At 41.8% G+C, this 21649-nt stretch overlaps 1 protein-coding gene across 1 annotated transcript; it reads left to right on the top strand.

Annotated features, from left to right (window-relative positions):
- The first annotated feature begins 616 nt into the window (after nt 1–616).
- Nucleotides 617–19194, top strand: LOC112259468 (protein-glutamine gamma-glutamyltransferase 2-like). The gene is made up of 13 exons (XM_042324830.1): nt 617–766; nt 4729–4899; nt 5785–6036; nt 7316–7434; nt 7894–8022; nt 10165–10342; nt 10656–10791; nt 10878–10987; nt 11145–11387; nt 11670–11960; nt 15290–15453; nt 16056–16189; nt 17091–19194. Exons 1-13 carry the CDS (start codon nt 757–759, stop codon nt 17263–17265), a joined length of 2112 nt encoding a protein of 703 aa, XP_042180764.1. The 5' UTR covers nt 617–756; the 3' UTR covers nt 17266–19194.
- Nucleotides 19195–21649: the final 2455 nt, after the last annotated feature.

Below are 21649 nucleotides of genomic sequence, written 5' to 3'. Positions count from 1 at the left end.
GATGTATCATTTGCCCTGCATAGAAATCAAGATATTTTCCATGTCAAGATATTATCCATGTCAATATATTATACTTGTCAATATATTCTACTTGTCAAGATATTATCCATGTCAATATATTATACTTGTCAATATATTCTACTTGTCAATATATTATCCATGTCAATATATTATACTTGTCAATATATTTTCCATGTCAATATATTATCCATGTCAATATATTATACTTGTCAATATATTATACTTGTCAATATATTTTCCATGTCAATATATTATACTTGTCAATATGTTATCCATGTCAATATATTCTACTTGTCAATATATTCTACTTGTCAATATTTTCTTGTGTATTTCCTTCATTCTTGTGTACCTTTTTTCATTTCTCGTGTGTATTTATTTTATATGACATAGTATTACTGCAACGTTGAGGAAGAGCATGCAAGCAAGCAAGCATTTTACTATACTGTTTACACCTGCTGTAGTCTGTGCAACTGACATTAAGGTCTGAAAGGCATGAAGATTATGATCACTTGCCCAAAAATGTAAAGTAGCTGTTACCAACACACGGGGGAGGAACCAGGAAGACCATTGTAGTGAAAGGGTGTGTATTTTTCTGTGTGATGTTTGAGACATTCTTATGACATGGGTAGGGCTCCCTTTAAAAGCCCTGGCATCCTTTCATTACTTACACTACTGCAGTACTACAACAAGCAACTGAATCTACTTACCAACACAACCACATGAGAGACAGCTTCAATGGGTTTTGGTAAGTCAATTAACACTGCTCGTTGCAAGATTTTTGATCAAATTCAGATGCAGAAAAATGTGGATATTGCATTGTCAAGGTAGCCTATGTCATGTTTAGTGACAGAGGGTAATATAGTACAGTGAATGGGTAATTGGGTGACTTGACTTGTAAAATGGAACATTTTCTTACAAAGGAAGATCATCCTTGTTGGTGTTTGTTCTTCTGTTAAATTAATATGATTTCTGACAGCTTTTATTATTTATGAGCCATTAGAGAAAATATGCAAAGTTGGCCTGTAGTGTATTGCATAGATAACACGTCAGCAAATTATATAAACATTTACAGATAGGGGCAGATCAGCAAATGTTACAGCTGGACTTGAAGATCTGCTGCTGTCTTTGTACATACAGTATTTGTATACAGGTATACTGTAGGTTACTATAATGTGTTACCTGTGCAATATACAGGCTTACTTTTTTGGGGGGGGATTCTCCCTGCCTTAAAGGGGCTGTTTTCATCACTAATCTTCTGCCATGTTGCACTTGAATTATTGTCATAGGTTCCTCATACCATTTCATACTGGCCCAAGGCTGTCTTTTACATAGAGAACATATTCAATTATAGTCTAATTCCTAAGTCTATGGTCTTTCGCCTATTTGTTTCTGCATTGTTGTAGTGTAGAGGCTTGTAAATAATTACATGGAATATGTTATTGTACTTACCCGCAGTATAGCATGATTACTCTTCATGTGTTCATGGTTATTATTGGCATTGGCCTTGACCGTGACCTTTCCCCGTTGATGTTATCACCCAGAGTTGTACCTGTTCAATGCAATTCTACCAAAGGAAAAACATATTGAATTACGTGTGGGCATTCCTTGTCAAGTTACTACATATTTTTGGCGACGAGGGTAATACTTGATCGGTATGTACAGGGCAATGTGCTAGCTAGCTAGCTAAGAAACAGTGGAGGTAGTCAGTCAGCTAGCTAGCTTAATGAGCGACGGAGAGCAGCTGCCGCTAGAGGGCAACTTCATCGGTGACAACCAGCGGCACGTGGAAAACGCTAACAAGGATCAAGAACAATTTGGCCTTATAATGGCAATGTTTGGGGCTAATCACTGAGTTTGTGGAAGACAACAAGGACTGGAAGTAAAATGTGGAAAGGTTGGGACACCTTTTTCTTGGCTAATGGAATTAGAGATGAGGTTTAACAGCGCTCTATTCTCCTGAGCGTGTGTGGGACTAAAACCTACTAGCTAATGAGGAATTTGGCTACGCCACAGCAACCGGAAGAAATTCCTTTTGTGGATCTAGTTGCTCTTGTTCAGACTCACCACAATCCAAAGCCTTCAGTGATTGTCCAGAGGTTCAAATTGAACTGCCATTCTCATAAAACAGGTCAGTCTGTTGCTAACTTTGTTGCTGAATTATGTGAGCTCTCTGAACACTGTGAGTTTGGGGCTGTTAGAGGACATGCTCCGTGACAGGTTAATCTGTGGCATTAATGAGGACAGCATACAGTCTGCTGGGGGAAGCCACACTGACTTTCAAGAGAGCATAGCATATCTCAAGGAATGGAGATGGCCATTAATAATGTACAAAATACTCAAAAGGCCAGCCGCGTAAGTTGTGCAGTGCATCAGGTGACAAAAGAGGTGGCAGGGGAAAGGGGAACAGCAGTGGAATGTTTCAGATGTAGGAGAACACAGGAGAACACATTATGCAAACAACTGTAAGTTCAAGGATACGGTCTGTCACAATTGCAACAAAAAGGGACATTTAGCTAAAAAATTGCAGGGGTCCTAGGAGCAAGCCACAGGGTGGACAGACTGGGCAGGGCAAGTTCACAGCAATGAAGCCACAGTCCACAGCGCACCACCTAGAGAGCACAGTGGAGGAGAAAGGAGGCATTGTTCCTATCTATGCTACAGTGGAGGTAGATGGAAAGCAGATGGGGATGGAGGTTGACACAGGGGCCTCTGCTATCAGTGAGGAGACCTACAAACAATTGTGGGGCTCAAAACAGACTTCTGCCCTCACACCGGTGGGGTTTCAGACTGCGTATGTACACCGGGGAGACCATACCATTGCTGGGGCTCTGGTGGTGGACATTGCATACAACAGCCAGGAAGCGAGAGCACGGCTCCTGGTGGTAAAAGGCCTAGTTTTACTAGTGCGTGACTAGCTCACCAAAATAAAACTGAACTGGGGTGAGATAAAACACACACGAGTGACTGAGGATGTCACTTAAAAGTACCCTGAGATTTTCAAAAGATTAACTGGGCACACTGCAGGGCACTGCAGTTAAGCTGTTCGTGGATCCTCAGGCCGAGCCCCACTTTTCCAAGCCCAGGACAGTGCCATACGCCATGAAAAAGAAAGTTGAGGATGAGTTGGAGCGCCTGCAGGAAACAAACATCATTACTCCCATTCAGTTCTCACGCTTGTGAGCTCCAATCGTTCCCGTTCTGAAAAGTGATGGCACGGTGCGTATATCAAATCAAATGTATTTATATAGCCCTTCTTACATCAGCTGATATCTCAAAGTGCTGTACAGAAACCCAGCATAAAACCCCAAACAGCAAGCAATGCAGGTGTAGAAGCACAGTGGCTAGGAAAAACCAAGCATATGTGTGGACTACAACCTAACCATCAACAGGGCCTCTAAGCTGGATGCTTACCCACTGCCGGGGGTGGAGGGCCTGTTTGCGACGCTTGCTGGAGGCAAGACGTTCTCAGAGCTTGACATGAGTCACGCCTACCAACAGCTCTCAAAGATCTACTGCGTCCGGACATCAAAGCACGGGTGGAACGGAAGCAGGAGAAACAAAAAGAGAGACATGACCACCACGCGAGGGAGAGAACGTTAAAACCCAATGACACGGTCTGCATCCGCAACTTCACAAGCAGCCAACATTGGTTTCCAGGTACCATTCTTTGTCAGAGTGGCCCAGTCTCCTTCGTGGTCAAACTGACTGATGGTCTAGTCATAAGCAGACACCAGGACCACATTTGCCTGTGCTATGACAAAGAAAATTCCACGTTTTCATGAGGAACAAGTGCAGGTGGTAGTATACAAGTGGAAACCCCACAGGAAACCGTATTTGAGAAACAGAGCATTCAGTGGTTCCTGCAGAGGGTGATGGACTTCCTCTCACAAACACCCAACCCGCTCCTGTGCCCTCAGACCCAGCTCCACTGGGACCCGACTTACCTGTGTCTTGTGGCACACCAGGAGTACAGCGCAGATCACAGCGTAGTCGCAAGCCTCCTGAAAGACTAACTCTGTAGTTGAGACTGAGAGCCTTGTGGTGTTAGTGTTTGTTTGGAACAGCAGACTTAGTTGAAAATAAATAAGGACTGTCATTTTTTGTTTGTTTACATTTACAGTAACACTAGCAGAAGTTCTAAAGTGTTGAAAAGAAAACACTGATGTGGTTTACTTGTTAATCTTATGTTCTTTTCTCACAGGAGGATTGAAATTAAGGGGGAGAAGTGTTATAGTGTAGACACTACATAAATAATTACATAGAATATGTTATTGTACTTACCTGCAGTATAGCATGATTACTATTCATGTGGCTGTATCACTTTGCTGTGTTTGCTTGTACATGGCTGTGCGCCTTTTATTAGGTTGAAAGTAAAGGAAAGTAATATTGCGTTGCATGTGGGCATTCCTTGTCAAGTTACTACATGCCTTATGTATGGTCATAGGCTACAAGAGTTTTCTCTATCGAGTGATCTAAACTAACCCAACGGACAGTCTGTTTCTGCTATGTTGCTGTCAGGCATAAATGTGACAAACATTGGGCAAGACAACGTCAAACACAGAAACAGACACCCACACTAGAACAACAAAAAAAGTTATATTAATCAGGGAAAATTGAAAATCTGGATTTTGGCAAAAGGATAATTCAGTTTCAAATTAAAAATATATTTAGTATCTATATATTTATTAATTTCTTTCTTTCTTGCAGACGTTGGTAAAATAGATCTCAACTGTGAGAAGAACAACACAGCCCACAACACCAATGACATCTCAGTGAACAGACTGATAGTCAGGAGAGGCCAGTCCTTCCTGGTCACCTTTGACTTCCATGGCTCCTTCAGATCCACAACAGACTTACTGGAGCTGACGGTGGAGACAGGTGAGCTATCTAGAATATAACATTTTATTTATCTCTGCTATTTATTAGGGCTCTTTGTATTCGTTTTGCAGATTATGTTAGTCCTGTACTAAAACATACTAGGATGAATCTAGGCTAGGGCAGGGAAACAGGCCCTATGTTAGTCCCCTTTGACAAGACAGACACGTGCAGTAATAAAGATATTAAATCCTTGTATGCGTTGTAGATACCAGAGTTGGGGTCAATTCAATATTATCTAAAGACTGAATTGCACCACTGACAGGATTTGAGATACCTCCACTTGTACTGTATATGTACTGTACTCCTGACATCAAAGTTACGCTGACAGAAAATGTGAATCTTATTGGACAAATACACAGTGTATAAAACATTAGGAACACCTGCTCTTTCCATGAATACCGCTACACTATGATCCCTTATTGAATCCACTTCAATCTGTGTAGATGAAAGGGAGGAGACGGGTTAAAGAAGGATTTTTAAGCCTTGAGACAACTGAGACATGGTTTGTGTATGTGTGCCATTCAGAGGGTGAATGGGCAAGATGATAGATTTAAGTGCCTTTGAACAGGGTATGGTAGTAGGTGCCAAGCGCACCAGTTTGAGTGTGTCAAGAACTGCAATGCTGCTGGGTTTTTTCACACTCAACAGTTTCCCATGTGTTTTAAGAATGGTTCGCCACCCAAAGGACATCCAGCTAACTTGACACAACAGTGAGAAGCATTGGCGTTAACATGAACCAGAATCCCTGAGGAACGCTATCGACACCATGTAGTGTTCATGCCCCGACGAATTGAGGCTGTTCTGAGGGAAAATGGGGACAACTAAATGTTCTTCCATTTTTTTCCTACTGAACACAACCCACAACATCCTCCCTTCTCCATCCAGGACCCCAGCCTTCAGAGGCATTGGGGACCAGGTCAGTGTTCGGGCTACCTGAAGGCCGTTGGAAGCGTTCATCCTGGAAGGTCAAGGTTCACCAGGGCTCAGGGCTCCCGGCGGGTTCAATCACCCTGGACATCACCAGCCCAGCAGACGCCCCAGTGGGAGAGTACAGCCTGTCTGTAAAGACCAGTGCCACCACCTCAGTGGGCAGCAGCCTTGGCAAGCTCCTTCTGCTGTTTAATCCCTGGTGCCAAGGTAAAGACAATTCAATTCAAAACAACTTCATTATCCCCCATGGGGAATTCTGGGACAATTAATTCACTTCCTGTGAACGAGATTTGAGAGTATGGTAAAGCATATTTGATACATTATAAAGAAGTATAAAGCATTCCTAAAAATGTTAACTAGAACTGTGATAAATTAATCTTTTTAATCACACAAAGGACAATACAGCCATGGTAACACACAGTCATTATTTGATACAGTATCCAGAGGGTGTCAAATGCTGCATTCCTGAATGTTCTTATCAGTTTAACAGCTGGAAATTGCTAACTTTACAGAGATTGTTGTAACCCATGTCTCTGTATGGTTTGGAAAGACTCCTCATAACTGTTTTGGGACATAATAGACACACAGATACAAACAATGGGCCACAACATCCAGAGCCACATTATATGAATAACAATCTGTGGTTATGAATGCTGTTCTCTAATATCAAAGTGGTTGCATTGCTGTTGAAACCATGTGATGAGTTCATTGGTAGCACAGCTTGATAGCACAGCCTGGTAGCACAGCCTATTAGCACAGCTTGGTAGCATAGCCTATTAGCACAGCTTGGTAGCACGGCCTATTAGCACAACTTAGTAGCACAGCCTATTAGCACAGCCTGGTAGCACAGCCTGGTATCACAGCCTATTAGCACTGCTTGGTAGCACAACCTATTAGCACAGCCTTGCAGTACAGCCTGGTAGCACAGCCTATTAGCACGGCTTGGTAGCACAACTTGGTAGCATAGCCTGGTAGCACAGCCTGGTAGTACAGCTTGGTAGCACAGCTTGGTAACACTTCCTGGTAACAGCTTGGTAGCACAGCCTATTAGCACAGCTTGGTAGCACAGCCTGGTAGTACATCTTGGTAACACTTCCTGGTAACAGCCTGCTAACATCCTGATAATACAGTCTGGTAACATCCTGGTAATATCCTGGTAACACAGCTTGGTAACATTCTGGTAACACAGCCTGATAACACAGTCTGGTAACATCCTGGTAACAGCCTGGTAACATCCTGGTAATATCCTGGTAACACAGCTTGGTAACACTACATTCTAGCATGGGAGACAGTGGTCACAACACAGTAACAGCATGATAACATGTTAAAGATACTCGCAATTAAAACATTGTCCAGATACCCTTTCATTTAATAATAACAAATAACAATGTATTTTTTATTTATCCTTTATTTAACCATTCAAGTCAGTGGAACAAATTCTTATAATTGATGTTTTAAAACGTCTGTATTTTGTTGCGGGCTGTAGAGGACTCGGTGCATCTACCTGAGGAGGAGGAGAGGCAGGAGTATGTGATGAGAGAACAAGGCCTGGTGTACAAAGGTTCTGACAAATACATCAGCTCTATGGCGTGGAACTTCGGACAGGTACACAGAACAAACCAAACAGTATTGTACCGTTGAAAAGTACTAGCTAGCTGCTCATAACATATAGGGCTTGTTTCCTGGATACAGATTAAATATATTCCTCAACTAAAAAGCAAACTCAATGGGAGAATCTCCATCCAAAAGTATTTTTACTCTGGAGAAGTCCAGGACTAATCTGTTGTCCAGGAAACCGACCCCAAGTGTCACACGTTATCTTAGTCTACATGATTGGCTAGAGCCCTGTGTGGCTCCATTGGTAAAGCATGGCTTTTGCAACTCAAGGGTTGTGGGTTTCGATTAACGCAGGAGACCAATACGAACATTTATCCACTCAATACTGTAAGTCACTCTGGATAAGAGCGTCTGTTAAATGACTAAATTGTAAGTTAGTATAGACAAGACATTTTATAAATTGTTGTAGGTTGCTAGCTAACCTGCCCTAATGTATTGTTTCTCCAGTTTGAAGACGATATAGTGGACATTTGCCTGAAGCTGCTTGACGTGAATCCCAAGTGTCTGAGTGACCCCGCCAAGGACTTCTCTGCTCGTTGTAACCCCATCTATGTCAGTAGGGTGGTCAGTGCCATGGTAAGATTGGAGATCTGACCCACACTAGTAACAGTGACAACATTATTGAACCCCACTAGTAACAGTAAAAAGGTTTCCATCCAACCTTTTTATGCGAGTAAAGTACATGTCAGATAAAACATTTTATGACATTTCATGAAAGTGCTGATGGAAAATGTGGCAGTCAACTTTACGAAGGTTGACAAAACAAAATGCGCTAGGTGGGATGTTTTTGAGTCTGCAAAATTAACTTTGAGAGAAATGTTGGTGGAAATGCTTTTATGCGCAAATATCGATTTAATAACCATCATATTGAAGTAAACTTGGAATCACGCAATGACATCTTGTGTGGCTAAACCAACTATGAAATGTCACATGTTCTAGAAGCATTTCGGCCCAAAAAACATATTTTGATAAGAAATGTATGTTTACGTTGAAATGCTCCTGTGAAGTAGTGACGTGCGACATACACCTAGTTTCCTGAAACGAGTCACAATGAATTTAACCTCTCTGATCTACCCATCCCGGATCCGGGATCGTAATCCTAGCCTCAAACGAATTAGCATAACGCAGCGGACATAAATACCCCTAGAAACTTTTCCTATTCATGAAGATCGCAAATGAAGCCTTTTGTTAATCACACTGTCATCTCAGATTTTCAAAATATACGTTACAGCCAACGCTAGACAAGTATTTGTGTAAGTTTATCATAGCATAATGCTATGTTAGGCTCTGCTGGCAGCGGGCAACATTTTCACGAAAATAAGAAAAGCAACCAAATTAAATCATTTACCTTTGAAGAACTTCGGATGTTTTCACTCAGGAGACTCCCAGTTAGATAGCAAATGTTCCTTTTTTCCAAAATGTGCATTTTCGTAGGCGAAATAGCTCCCGTTTGTTCATCATGCTTGGCTGAGAAATTGACCGGAAAATGCTACCACTACAACGCCAAACTTTTTTCAAAATTAGCTACATAATATCGACAGAAACACGGCAAACGTTGTTTAGGATCCATCCTCAAGATGTTTTTAACATATATACGCGATAATATATCCGTCGAGGCAATTGGTTTCTCATAAGAAGCGATTAGAAAAATGGCTACCTCAGTATTTTACGCAAGATTTTCTGCGGGAGACACTATGTGACCACTTGCTAAATATACTCCCTTACGGCTATTCTTCAATGGAAATGCGTAAAAAGACGTCACAATGCTGTAGACACCTTGGGGAATACGTGGAAAACGTAAGCTCATTCGTAGCTCATTCACAGCCATATAAGGAGTCATTGGCATGAGGCGGTTTTAAAAAATGCGGCACTTCCTGGTTGGATTTTTATCTGGGTTTCACCTGTAACATCAGTTCTGTGGCACTCACAGACAACATCTTTGCAGTTTTGGAAAAGTCAGAGTGTTTTCTTTCCAAAGCTGTCAATTATATGCATAGTTGAGCATCTTTTCGTGACAAAATATCTTGTTTAAAATGGGAATGTTTTTCATCCAAAAATTAAAATAGCACCCCCTAATGCTTAGCAAAATGTCATCACACACAGCCTTTTATCTGAAAAACAGTCAATTTGATATAAACACATCTCTGGAGAGAAAATGTGCACATATTATCTTTAGGATTTTAGAATATTCGCCTGAAAATATGGTCGCCAATTGGATGGAAATTCTAGCTAGTGACAACAGTATTGTTGTAACAGTGACCTCATTATTGAACCCCACGAGTAACCGTGACAACATTATTGAACCCCACTAGTAGCCGTGACAACATTATTGAACCCCACTAATAACAGAGACAACATTATTGAACCCCACTAGTAACAGTGACATTCTTTAAATCATCATCAGCTCATAGTTCTGTATGAACAGCACAAGAAAATTCATTGGTTAATTTCTGGAACATCATCTGGCCCTGTTCACTATAAATGGGTCCAGTGCCACTAATTAAGGTGTTGTTACACATATAGGACATGTTTCCCAGACCCAGATTAAATCTAGTCCTGGACTAAAAATAACTTTCCACACTGAACATGCTTTTTAGTCCAAGGCTATGCTCAATCTAGATCCAGGAAAGCAACTACATTTTAGATTGTACAAAAACACATTCACTCAGCCAAATGACAGTTCTGGAATCTAATTTGAACATTATTTTCCTTGCCCAGATCAACGCTAACGATGACGGAGGTGTCCTGATGGGGCGGTGGGATGGTCAATACGATGGTGGCATGTCCCCCACTCACTGGAACGGCAGTGTGGAGGTACTAAGGAGGTGGCTCAAATATGGTGGTAATCCAGTCAAGTATGGCCAGTGTTGGGTGTTTGCCGCTGTAATGTGCACAGGTAGGATATAACTGTCCAATCTCTCTTCAATTATTATTTTAGTCAATCAATCAATACAATGTTATTTAAATAGCACTGACTATTGCATGCACTCAGACCCAGGGCTGTGATTTGTTTTTGAGAAGGATGGCAAGATTACCCACCATTTGTGTCCGATTCACCTCTGACCAGAGGAGAGAGGCTGATGTCAATACCTTTGATGTGTTTATTTTAGTTAACCAGTATGCCTGAAATGTGTTGTTTTAGTTAACCAGTATGCCTGAAATGTATTGTTTTAGTTAACCAGTATGCCTGAAATGTATTTCCATGTCAGTACTGAGGTGTTTGGGAATCCCATGTCGAGTGGTTACCAACTTCCAGTCAGCCCACGACACCGACAAAAACCTGACAATTGACGACTTCTTCTCCGACTATGGAGTCAGACCCAAACAGAGCCCCGACAGTGTATGGTAAGTGTAACATGAGGTAATTGTGGCTACAGTATGAAGAGTGATGCCAATAGCATGAAGTTTTGAAGACTGGTGTTTCTGCTCAGGAACTACCATGTGTGGGTGGAGGCCTGGATGACACGGCCCGATCTCTCAGCAGGCTCCTTATACGACGGCTGGCAGGCTGTGGACCCCACTCCCCAGGAGAAAAGCACTGGTACGGTCCAACTTCCATCTCATCTTACATAATAACACAGGTTGTATGTATTGTATGTTGTGTTATTGTGCAGATGGTTCTGAGTTCGTGTCCTGGGTCTGGGAGACATGAAGGGAACTGTTATACGCTCATGTTGTTTTCTCTTCCCCTCCCCCAGGTGTTTACTGCTGCGGCCCTGCTCCAGTCAAGGCCATACTGCAGGGTCACGTTGACCTCAAATACGATGTTCCCTTTGTCTTCGCCGAAGTCAACGCCGACCGTGTAACCTGGATGGTGTTCACTGATGGCTCCAAGAAAAAGATCTTCACGGACAGTGTGTCCGTAGGTCAGAACATCAGCACCAAGGCAGTGGGCAGCGACAAGAGAGTGGACATCACTGCCAACTATAAACATGCAGAGGGTTGGTATTGAATGAACCGAGAGTCTGACTATATCAAGATTGAACTGTTGTCAGTTGATTTCAGAAATAATGCAGCGTTACAAGGGTTATGCCTATCATAAGGGTATAAGTGTATTTTATATATTTGAGAACTACGGTTGGTCTGGGAAAAAGTTCTGTACTTTTTTAAGAGATGAGTCAGAAAGGTGCTGTGTCTACCTGTCACGATAATTCTCCCAGGTGAGTGAGAGCAACTGCTTGAGTCACCAGGTACTCATCCAAAATGTCACACATTTTAAACAGGCACGGAAAAGGAGAGGGATGTGTACAATCAAGCTGTGAAAAGAGTCAACATATCCGAAGAGAATTCAAACGGGATCCATGACGACAAACCTGGCGTTTCCATGAAGATCGTGGAGCTGACCAAGCCGGTCAGCGGCAAAGACATCGATCTCAAGCTTGTACTGAACAGCAACGACAATGAAACTCGGACACTAGTGATCAATGTCAACGTTCAGGCCATGAGATACAACGGGATCCCATCCTCCCAGATACAGACCGAATTGAAAGAACAGAAGCTCCTTCCCAACCAAGGTAGAGTGAAAATGTTTCAAACTCTTTCCATGAGTAGGCCTACAATATTTAACTAACACAGTAGTGCACACAGGGAGGCATTTCCATTACAGAACAAAGAGAACTGAAACACTTAATTTAACAAAACCAGGAGCACATTGCAGCTATTCAGCTTCATAATTCTTCGTCAACATCCTTGGTGTGACACAGACAGTGGGGAGAACAAGTATTTGATACACTGCCGATTTTGCAGGTTTCCCTACTTACAAAGCATGTAGAGGTCTGTAATTCTTATCATATCATCACTTCAACTGTGAGAGACAAAATCTAAAATCTAAAATCCAGAAAATCACATTGTATGATTTTTAAGTAATTCATTTGCATTTTATTGCATGACATAAGTATTTGATATATCAGAAAAGCAGAACTTAATATTTGGTACAGAAACCTTTGTTTGCAATTACAGAGATCATACGTTTCCTGTAGTTCTTGACCAGGTTTGCACACACTGCAGCAGGGATATTGGCCCACTCCTCCATACAGACCTTCTCCAGATCCTTCAGGTTTCGGGGCTGTCGCTGGGCAATACGGACTTTCAGCTCTCTCCGAAGATTTTCTATTGGGTTCAGGTCTGGAGACTGGCTAGGCCACTCCAGGACCTTGAGATGCTTCTTACGGAGCCACTCCTTAGTTGCCCTGGCTGTGAGTTTCGGGTCGTTGTCATGCTGGAAGACCCAGCCACGACCCATCTTCAATGCTCTTACTGAGGGAAGGAGGTTGTTGGCCAAGATCTCGCGATACATGGCCCCATCCATCCTCTCCTCAATACGGTGCAGTCGTCCTGTCCCCTTTGCAGAAAAGCTTCCCCAAAGAATGATGTTTCCACCTCCATGCTTCACGGTTGGGATGGTGCTCTTGGGGTTGTACTCATCCTTCTTCTTCCTCCAAACACGGCGAGTGGAGTTTAGACCAAAAAGCTCTATTTTTGTCTCATCAGACCACACGACCTTCTCCCATTCCACCACTGGATCATCCAGTTGGTCATTGGCAAAATTCAGACGGGCCTGGACATGCGCTGGCTTGAGCAGGGGGACCTTGCGTGCGCTGCAGGATTTTAATCCATGACGGCGTAGTGTGTTACTAATGCTTTTCTTTGAGACTGTGGTCCCAGCTCTCTTCAGGTCATTGACCAGGTCCTGCCGTGTAGTTCTGATCATTGATGCCCCATAAGGTGAGACCTTGCATGGAGCCCCAGACCGAGGGTGATTGACCGTCATCTTGAACTTCTTCCATTTTCTAATAATTGCGCCAACAGTTGTTGCCTTCTCACCAAGCTGCTTGCCTATTGTCCTGTAGCCCATCCCAGCCTTGTGCAGGTCTACAATTTATCCCTGATGTCCTTACATAGCTCTCTGGTCTTGGCCATTGTGGAGAGGTTGGAGTCTGTTTGAGTGTGTGGACAGGTGTCTTTTATACAGGTAACGAGTTCAAACAGATGCAGTTAATACAGGTAATGAGATGAGAACAGGAGGGCTTCTTTAAAAAAAACAGTGTCCGTGTCTGTGAGAACCGGAATTCTTACTGGTTGGTAGGTCGATCAAATACTTATTTCATGCAATAAAATGCAAATGAATTACTTAAAAATCATACAATGTGATTTTCTGGATTTTTGTTTTAGATTCCGTCTCTCACATTTGAAGTGTACCTATGATAAAAAATGACAGACCTCTACATGCTTTGTAAGTAGAAAAACCTGCAAAATTGGCAGTGTATCAAATACTTGTTCTCCCCACTGTATATCAATCTTTTTAGACAAGGTGGTGTGTTTCAAGAGTGCATATAGTTAGAGTTTAACTGGTCAATTTAACAAAGCCGTAAAGTCTGTTGGGGATTAATCAGAATAGTTGGGTAACATAGATAAGATGTTTTATTTTTATGATATGCTTGTGAGTTACTTCTCATTTAGAATTGATCTTGTTGTACTATAGTGGTGGCCATTTGCAGTTATCCTTTCTCTGTCATGGGTTCAGTTACTTGGGCCGCAGAGAGGGGAGGGGTCAAGCTTGTCTTCATATGTAAACATATCTTTTAAACCATGTTAAGGGATGATTGAGGGGGAACCAATTATCTCTTGGCTCCACAATGTCTGTGTGCCAGTCACTGTGTCTCTGTGATCTTGTCCAGGAGGGGTGTATGTGATATATGCCTGTTGATGAGGTTTTGTTTTATGGTCCTGAGAACGAGATAAGAACATAGTTTAGGAGACAAAGCTGAACGATAATGTATAGCCAATGCTGCCTGGCTATGTGTGTCTTTGCTATAAAGGATCTCAGTTGCAATGTGTAAGGACTCTCAGAGAATTCATTTATAGACACTGATTTGATCTGAGAGTCACAGGGTTGTGATGGAGCTCATATATTTAAAGATGGACTTTATGATAACTCTGACTTGTGTGTGGTTTGCTCTCATGATTTGGTAAATACAGGACATTTCCACTACAAGTCTCATGTATAGCTGCCGTAGCGTTGTAGCAAATTGACTGACACTGACTCTTATGGCTGTCAGGTTGCTAATGTTGTACTGAGGACGATACGGAATGTTAGGGTTGCTATCATTGTACTGAGGATGATACAGAATGTTAGGGTTGCTAACGTTGTACTGAGGATGATACAGAATGTTAGGGTTGCTAACGTGGTACTGAGGATGATACAGAATGTTAGGGTTGCTAACGTTGTACTGAGGATGATACAGAATGTTAGGGTTGCTAACGTGGTACTGAGGATGACACAGAATGTTAGGGTTGCTAACGTTGTACTGAGGATGATACAGAATGTTAGGGTTGCTAACGTTGTACTGAGGATGACACAGAATGTTAGGGTTGCTAACGTTGTACTGAGGATGATACAGAATGTTAGGGTTGCTAACGTGGTACTGAGGATGATACAGAATGTTAGGGTTGCTAACGTTGTACTGAGGATGATACAGAATGTTAGGGTTGCTAACGTGGTACTGAGGATGACACAGAATGTTAGGGTTGCTAACGTTGTACTGAGGATGACACAGAATGTTAGGGTTGCTAACGTTGTACTGAGGATGATACAGAATGTTAGGGTTGCTAACGTGGTACTGAGGATGACACAGAATGTTAGGGTTGCTAACGTTGTACTGAGGATGACACAGAATGTTAGGGTTGCTAACGTTGTACTGAGGATGATACAGAATGTTAGGGTTGCTAACGTTGTACTGAGGATGATACAGAATGTTAGGGTTGCTACTGTTGTACTGAGGATGACACAGAACGTTAGGATTTGTGATACCTTGACAATCAAATGCATCGTCTCTGTTGGCAGATCTGACTATACCCATCCACATCCCCTTCTCTGTGTATGGGGAGAAAATGCGGGAGAGCAACAGCATCAAGGTTTCGGCTGTGGTCACAGACAAGGACAAGAGTGGGGCAGTGTACATCACAGAGAAAGACTTTGTGCCAGAGAGCCCTTCGCTCACCATCAAAGTGAGCATATTCCCAACATTGTCACAGTCTGTCAGATCCTTAAGCCACTCCAAAACCCCACTTAGAACAGCTCAACTTTCTCTGAGTAACATTCATTGGAGTCATTAGTGAACAAGCCCCGATTGTCTTTACACACTCTTGGGTTACCCTTTTAATTTATAGGTGGCAAACACACTAGTATTTTAATTTTATTTTTTCCTTTATTTAACCAGGCAAGTCAGTTAAGAACAAATTCTTATTTTCAATGACGGCCTAGGAACAGTGGGTTAACTGCCTGTTCAGGGGCAGAACGACCTTGTCAGCTCGGGGGTTTGAACTTGCAACCTTCCGGTTCCTAGTCCAACTCTCTAACCACTAGGCTACCCTGCCGCCCCAAGCGAGAATAGCAATTTGCAAGGATATTAATGGTTGCCCTGTGAATAAACGTGTTGTGAAGATGAAAATCTAAAGTTTAGACTGTCATCTGACCAGTTGTTCTATTAAATACAACGGCAATATCAGTAACAGCCATTAAACTGGAGATGGGGTTTGTTCAGTGTGATAGTTCCAATATAAAATACTATTTAGCAAATGCTTTTATTTGAATGTGTGTTCCCTTTTAGGCCATTGGATCTGAATTGCAGTATAGTGACATGACGGCAGAGGTTGTGTTTGAGAACCCTCTATCCGAAGGTCTAAGAGACTGCTTCATAACAGTGACCGGCAGTGGCTTGCTGACTGAAACAATGGAAGCCAGGTAGGTCCTGACATTTCTCTGAAGTCCTTACTAGCAAGGTTTCAGTTTGTCATAAAACCTGAATCCATCCCACTGTGAAAAAAATGGTTGAATCAACATTGTTTCCATGTAATTTCAACCCCAAAAAATCAGTCTGATGATGTTGAATCAACATGGAAAACTGATTGGATTTACAAAAAGTCAACTTTGAACCTTTTTTGTTGGTTTTTAATTCACATTAGTTGATAACTCAACCAAATGTAAATCAGAACTAGACGTTGAACTGACGTCTGTGCCCAGTGAAATGTGTCCAGATTTGAATCCTGGATGTGGACTCAGTTTTTGCCAAGTGGGATGGATTCAGGTTTTATGACAACCTGGAACTTTGCTCTTCAAATTGGCAATTTAGCGCTTAATCTCAGCAACCAAGACCTAAAATCTCAGGTAATTGTGTAAAATGCTTGATTTTTTTGTTGACAAAAGATACTTATGAGACTAGTGAAGTCACCAGTCCCCTAAACAGAAACTCTCAGCCAAGCCCCCCTTCTGAAAACTTTCAGCTTGAAATCATTGTCTGTAATCATTGCTTGAACCCCCCACACACACTTTCAGCACCACCTCCACCCAATCCTGATATGTCCAGATATCTAGTGAGGACACCAAAGCACCGGAACTACAGTTCCTTGTTAGTTATGGCATCACAGTCTTTTGACAGATGATTCAATACAATTTATGTTACGTAGTCTGTCCAAAATAGATTATTTAGCTCTTGGCTAAACTAGAAAGTACACGCATTCATGGGCTGTTCATGTGGTTAAAGCTTTGATGTTTTCCATCTGAAATATTTTACACTACCTTGTGTGTTGAAGTTCAGAGATCTAAAGCTTCCTTGAGGTATAATTTGTTTCACGTGTCTCCTCAGAATGCCTTTCCTAAAACAAGGACAACGACTACGTGTGAAGATACCCTTCACTCCATACAGACCCGGTCCTAAGAAGCTAGTGGCCGGCTTCAACTGTGATCAATTCAGGGACATAAAGGCAAGCTGCAATGTGTACATCAAACCCATCACCAGTGTTGTCCCCCCACTGCCGTAGAATGTAAAGCCCTCGTGAGAATTACTCTAATAACTCAAATAAGTTCATCAATTTATACCATCTTTTCCTGTTATATCCTATATCAGCCTTTCTTAAAGTATGGGTCGCGACCCTGACCTGTTAATGGTGGGTCGTGACGTGTCAGAGTAAATGTATCAATATTTCATATATGTCACGTGTCAATACTTCACAGCTTTTTTCTCAACATGTGTTTTTTGGGGGGCTGAAATGCCTTCTGGAACATGTGAACTTTCATGTACCTTAATAACAAACATGTATGCCATCCGTAAATATGAATACAATTGTGAAATTACCAGCCTAGTTGGTTTAGCCACTGAAAAAGGCAGGAACCTTCCCGCTAGTCATGATTGGCTGAGATAATGTAATGGCTGGATATGCCGAGACATGAGTTCGAATTGGTCTGCCATGTAGCACGCTTCTGTCTATAACATGAGCTGGTCGGTATGTGTTGCTCTCCACTTTCTAGAGGAGCGAGTTTTGAAATCAGTGGAATGTCCGGTGGAATTAGAATACTTTCCGAAGGCACTGAATATTTTCAGATATTATTCATTCCTAATTTAGTCAGAAATTCGCTTTGATTGCAAGTGAAATAAGTTCTGCAATTTATACTGTATTTACCAATTTATATGCATACTGTTAGCTATGATCTGTGTAGTAATATAATTTGTATCTCAGAACCACTTGCATTGCTAGTTATAGCCTAATGTTAGCTAGCTAGCTAACATTGAACCTGGTTGGTTCTACTACCCTGCAGGTTCATGTAGGGTAGTAACATTATGAGTTGAGATTATGGTTAATTGTTTAGCTAAATAGCTAGACTCCACTATTCAAGTAAACATTCCACTATACCTTCTGGATCCTGTGCATGTGACAAATGTTGGTTTTATTTGATATAGTATGTGTTTACCAGAGACGGTAATGTGAAGAACATGACCTGCACCAAAGTCAGATTAGGATTTAACGTTAGGTCAATGGGACCGTGTCCAAGTTGTAAAATTCTCTGGTAGAATGTCCTGCTTCTATTTCATCACACTCACAACCATAAGCTATTTTCTAGTTCTGCTATTTTTGAACCCCAGGCTGTTGATGTCATGCAGCCTGTAGTTTTTGTGTTCATACTTTTTCATAACACCAATGACAAGCTTGATGTCGGACGAAAATATTTTTTTAAATGTTTATTTATTTTACTAGGCAAGTCAGTTAAGAACAAATTCTTATTTTCAATGACAGCCTAGGAACAGTGGGTTAACTGCCTGTTCAGGGAAAGAACGACAGATTTGTACCTTGTCAGCTCGGGTTTGAACTTGCACCCTTCTGGTTACTAGTCCAACGCTCTAACCACTAGACTACCACTAGGCTACCCTGCCGCTCCAATGATATTGCTGTGACAACTGTTGATACACGTAGTATAAACCAGCCTTTAATCTTGAAATCTTTGGTTGTTTAGTACATGGCCTCACATGTGAATCCTTAAAGAGATAGGTGGGACTAAGGCTTAAGAGGGTGTGAACGATGCTGAATGGGTGCAGACAAAGAAGAGCTCCTCAATAGTAGTACTGAGGAGGGTCATTTTCTCAAAAGTGAGATTGCAAGTTTATCAACTTTCAAAGCAGAATTACTTTCCCATTGTTCCTCAACTGTAGTGTATGATGTACCATTTTCTAGCTCGGAGTCTCTACTTTTATCCAATGTAAAAAACACAATTTCATATTTTGCTACTTTAGACCGAATCGAGCTGGTGGGTCACACATGAAGATGAAACATGTTCAGGCCTACTGTACAACTTACTGTATAAATTATTGTTGAAAACAATTCTAACAGTCTATGTAATTGTGGTACATCTATTGTTGACTGGTGTGGCTTCTTAATGCATTTTAAATTGTCAAATAAAATCAACTTGCATAAATATCCTGACTAACTTATTGTTCTTTCAGAATTCAAGTCTGTCACTCAAAGAAAGATTTCCAAACAGGCTTATGCCACTGTTAGCATCTGGCTGTATGTCCCACTAAAATACAAAGCCTCTGGCTATATGTCCCACTAAAATACAAAGCATCTGACTGTATGTCCCACTAAAATACAAAGCATCTGACTGTATGTCCCACTAAAATACAAAGCATCTGGCTGTATGTCCCACTAAAATACAAAGCATCTGGCTGTATGTCCCACTAAAATACAAAGCATCTGGCTGTATGTCCCACTAAAATACAAAGCATCTGGCTGTATGTCCCACTAAAATACAAAGCATCTGGCTGTATGTCCCACTAAAATACAAAGCATCTGGCTGTATGTCCCACTAAAATACAAAGCATCTGGCTGTATGTCCCACTAAAATACAAAGCATCTGGCTCTATGTCCCACTAAAATACAAAGCATCTGGCTATATGTAGCACTAAAATACAAAATAAAAGTGTTAATGCCCAAATTAATCTGTAAATATTCATGCACTCATGAAGAAAAATGTATGTTTGTCAAATATTTGTCTTGCAGTAATGTAATATCTGCTGTTAAAATGATGTAGAGCATGTGTGTACACAAGAGAGAAGAACACACACTTCAGTAACATTCAACAAAGTCCCAGTCCATTGAGCTCAGGGTCAGAGAAAAGACCCCCAGTCCTCTTCACACACCTCTTTGTTTTCATTCACCTCATACACACGTACCCACACTGCCAGTCATCGTCTAGCTGGACCCTTGAATCAGAGCTTTGATCTTCTGTAGGTTGTGATCCACAGCAAGGTCCAAAAACTGCACCCTGTTCAGGTCTGCTTCTAAACATGTGTGTGTGTGTGTGTGTGTGTGTGTGTGTGTGTGTGTGTGTGTGTGTGTGTGTGTGTGTGTGTGTGTGTGTGTGTGTGTGTGTGTGAGTGAGTACAAAAAAAACATGTTCTTCCTTTCCTCATTCTTCCACCTATTAAATGATCTGACTCATCACCTTGACGGAAAACAAAAGAGGAAACTAACATTGTGTGTGTGTGTGTGTGTGTGTGTGTGTGTGTGTGTGTGCGTGAGTACAAGCCAGAGTTTAAGTGAAAGGTGATGTGATGTCATTATTTCGCTCAAGTGGGTGCAATGTCTGGCTTCCTGCCTACAACAATGATGCAACAGGAACTACTGGCTTTCTGTAGCCTGTTGTTCATCCACTGCCTGTCATTGTACCGTGACAGCAGAAGCCAGTTCTGTCATGTCTTTCCTGAAGAGGATTAATAGATACGCCCTACCAAGTGGATGATTCAGTAGGCGACAGTTAAAAACGTAAGTCCCTGTGTGGCTGACACACAGACAAACAGGTGTGTTAAGCAGCACCACTGTACTCACCTGCTGATACCCAACACTCCCGTCAGCACCATAGCCAGTTCACACACCTGGAATGATGACAAACAGACAGAGTGTATCGTTCCTAAGTTACTAGTAGGACATGTCATAGAAATAGAATCTATACTGAACAAAAATATAAACACAACGTGTAAAGTGTTGATTTCATGAGCTGAAATAAAAGATCCCACAATATACAGGGATGTCAAATTGGTTTACATCCCTGTTTGTGAGCAATTCTCCTTCGCCAAGATAATCCATCCACCCATAAGGTGTGGCATATCAAGAAGCTCATTAAACAGCATAATCATTACACTGGTGCACCTTGTGCTGGGGACAATAAAAGGCCACTCTAAAATGTGCAGTTTTGTCACGCAACACAATGTCACACGTTTCAAGTTTTGAGGCAGCGTGCAACTGACATGCTGACTGCAGGACTGTCCACCGGATTTCTTGCCAGATAATTGAACATTAATTTATCTACCATCAGCCGCCTCCAATGTCGTTTTAGAGAATTTGGCAGTATGTCCAACAGGCCTCACAACAGCAGACCATGTGTAACAACGCCAACCCAGAACCTCCACATCCGGGTTCTTCACCGCTTGCCATGCGGTACCAGAAAGAACAGTCTATGTCTAGGGTGGCTGGTTAAGTTACCATTTCACTACACCTTCTGTATCCTGTGCATGTGACGAATAAATGTTGGAACATGACCCGCATCAAAGTCAAATTAGGATATAACGTTAGGTCAACGAGACCGTGTCCAAGTTGTAAAATTCTCTGGTAGAATGTCCTGCTTCTATTTCATCACACTCACAACCATAAGCTATTTTCTAGTTCTGCTATTTTTGACCCCCAGGCTGTTGATGTCATGCAGCCTGTAGTTTTTGTGTTCAAACTTTTTCATAACAACAATGACAAGTTTGATGTCGGACGACAATAGAATGTTCATGATGTCATGGCGACAACTGTTGATACACGTAGTATAAACCAGCCTTTAATCTTGAAATCTTTGGTTGTTTAGTACATGGCCTCACATGTGAATCCT

Source organism: Oncorhynchus tshawytscha, linkage group LG07 (assembly GCF_018296145.1).
Source record: "Oncorhynchus tshawytscha isolate Ot180627B linkage group LG07, Otsh_v2.0, whole genome shotgun sequence".
Taxonomy (NCBI): domain Eukaryota; kingdom Metazoa; phylum Chordata; class Actinopteri; order Salmoniformes; family Salmonidae; genus Oncorhynchus; species Oncorhynchus tshawytscha.
This window is presented reverse-complemented; position numbering and strand designations above follow the sequence as displayed.

Excerpts from the sequence above, each read along its gene's own strand:
- LOC112259468 (XM_042324830.1), top strand. Across the intron at positions 8,023-10,164 it reads GTAGGGTGGTCAGTGCCATG|ATCAACGCTAACGATGACGG; the intron begins GTAAGATTGGAG and ends TTCCTTGCCCAG. Across the intron at positions 11,961-15,289 it reads GAAGCTCCTTCCCAACCAAG|ATCTGACTATACCCATCCAC; the intron begins GTAGAGTGAAAA and ends CTCTGTTGGCAG.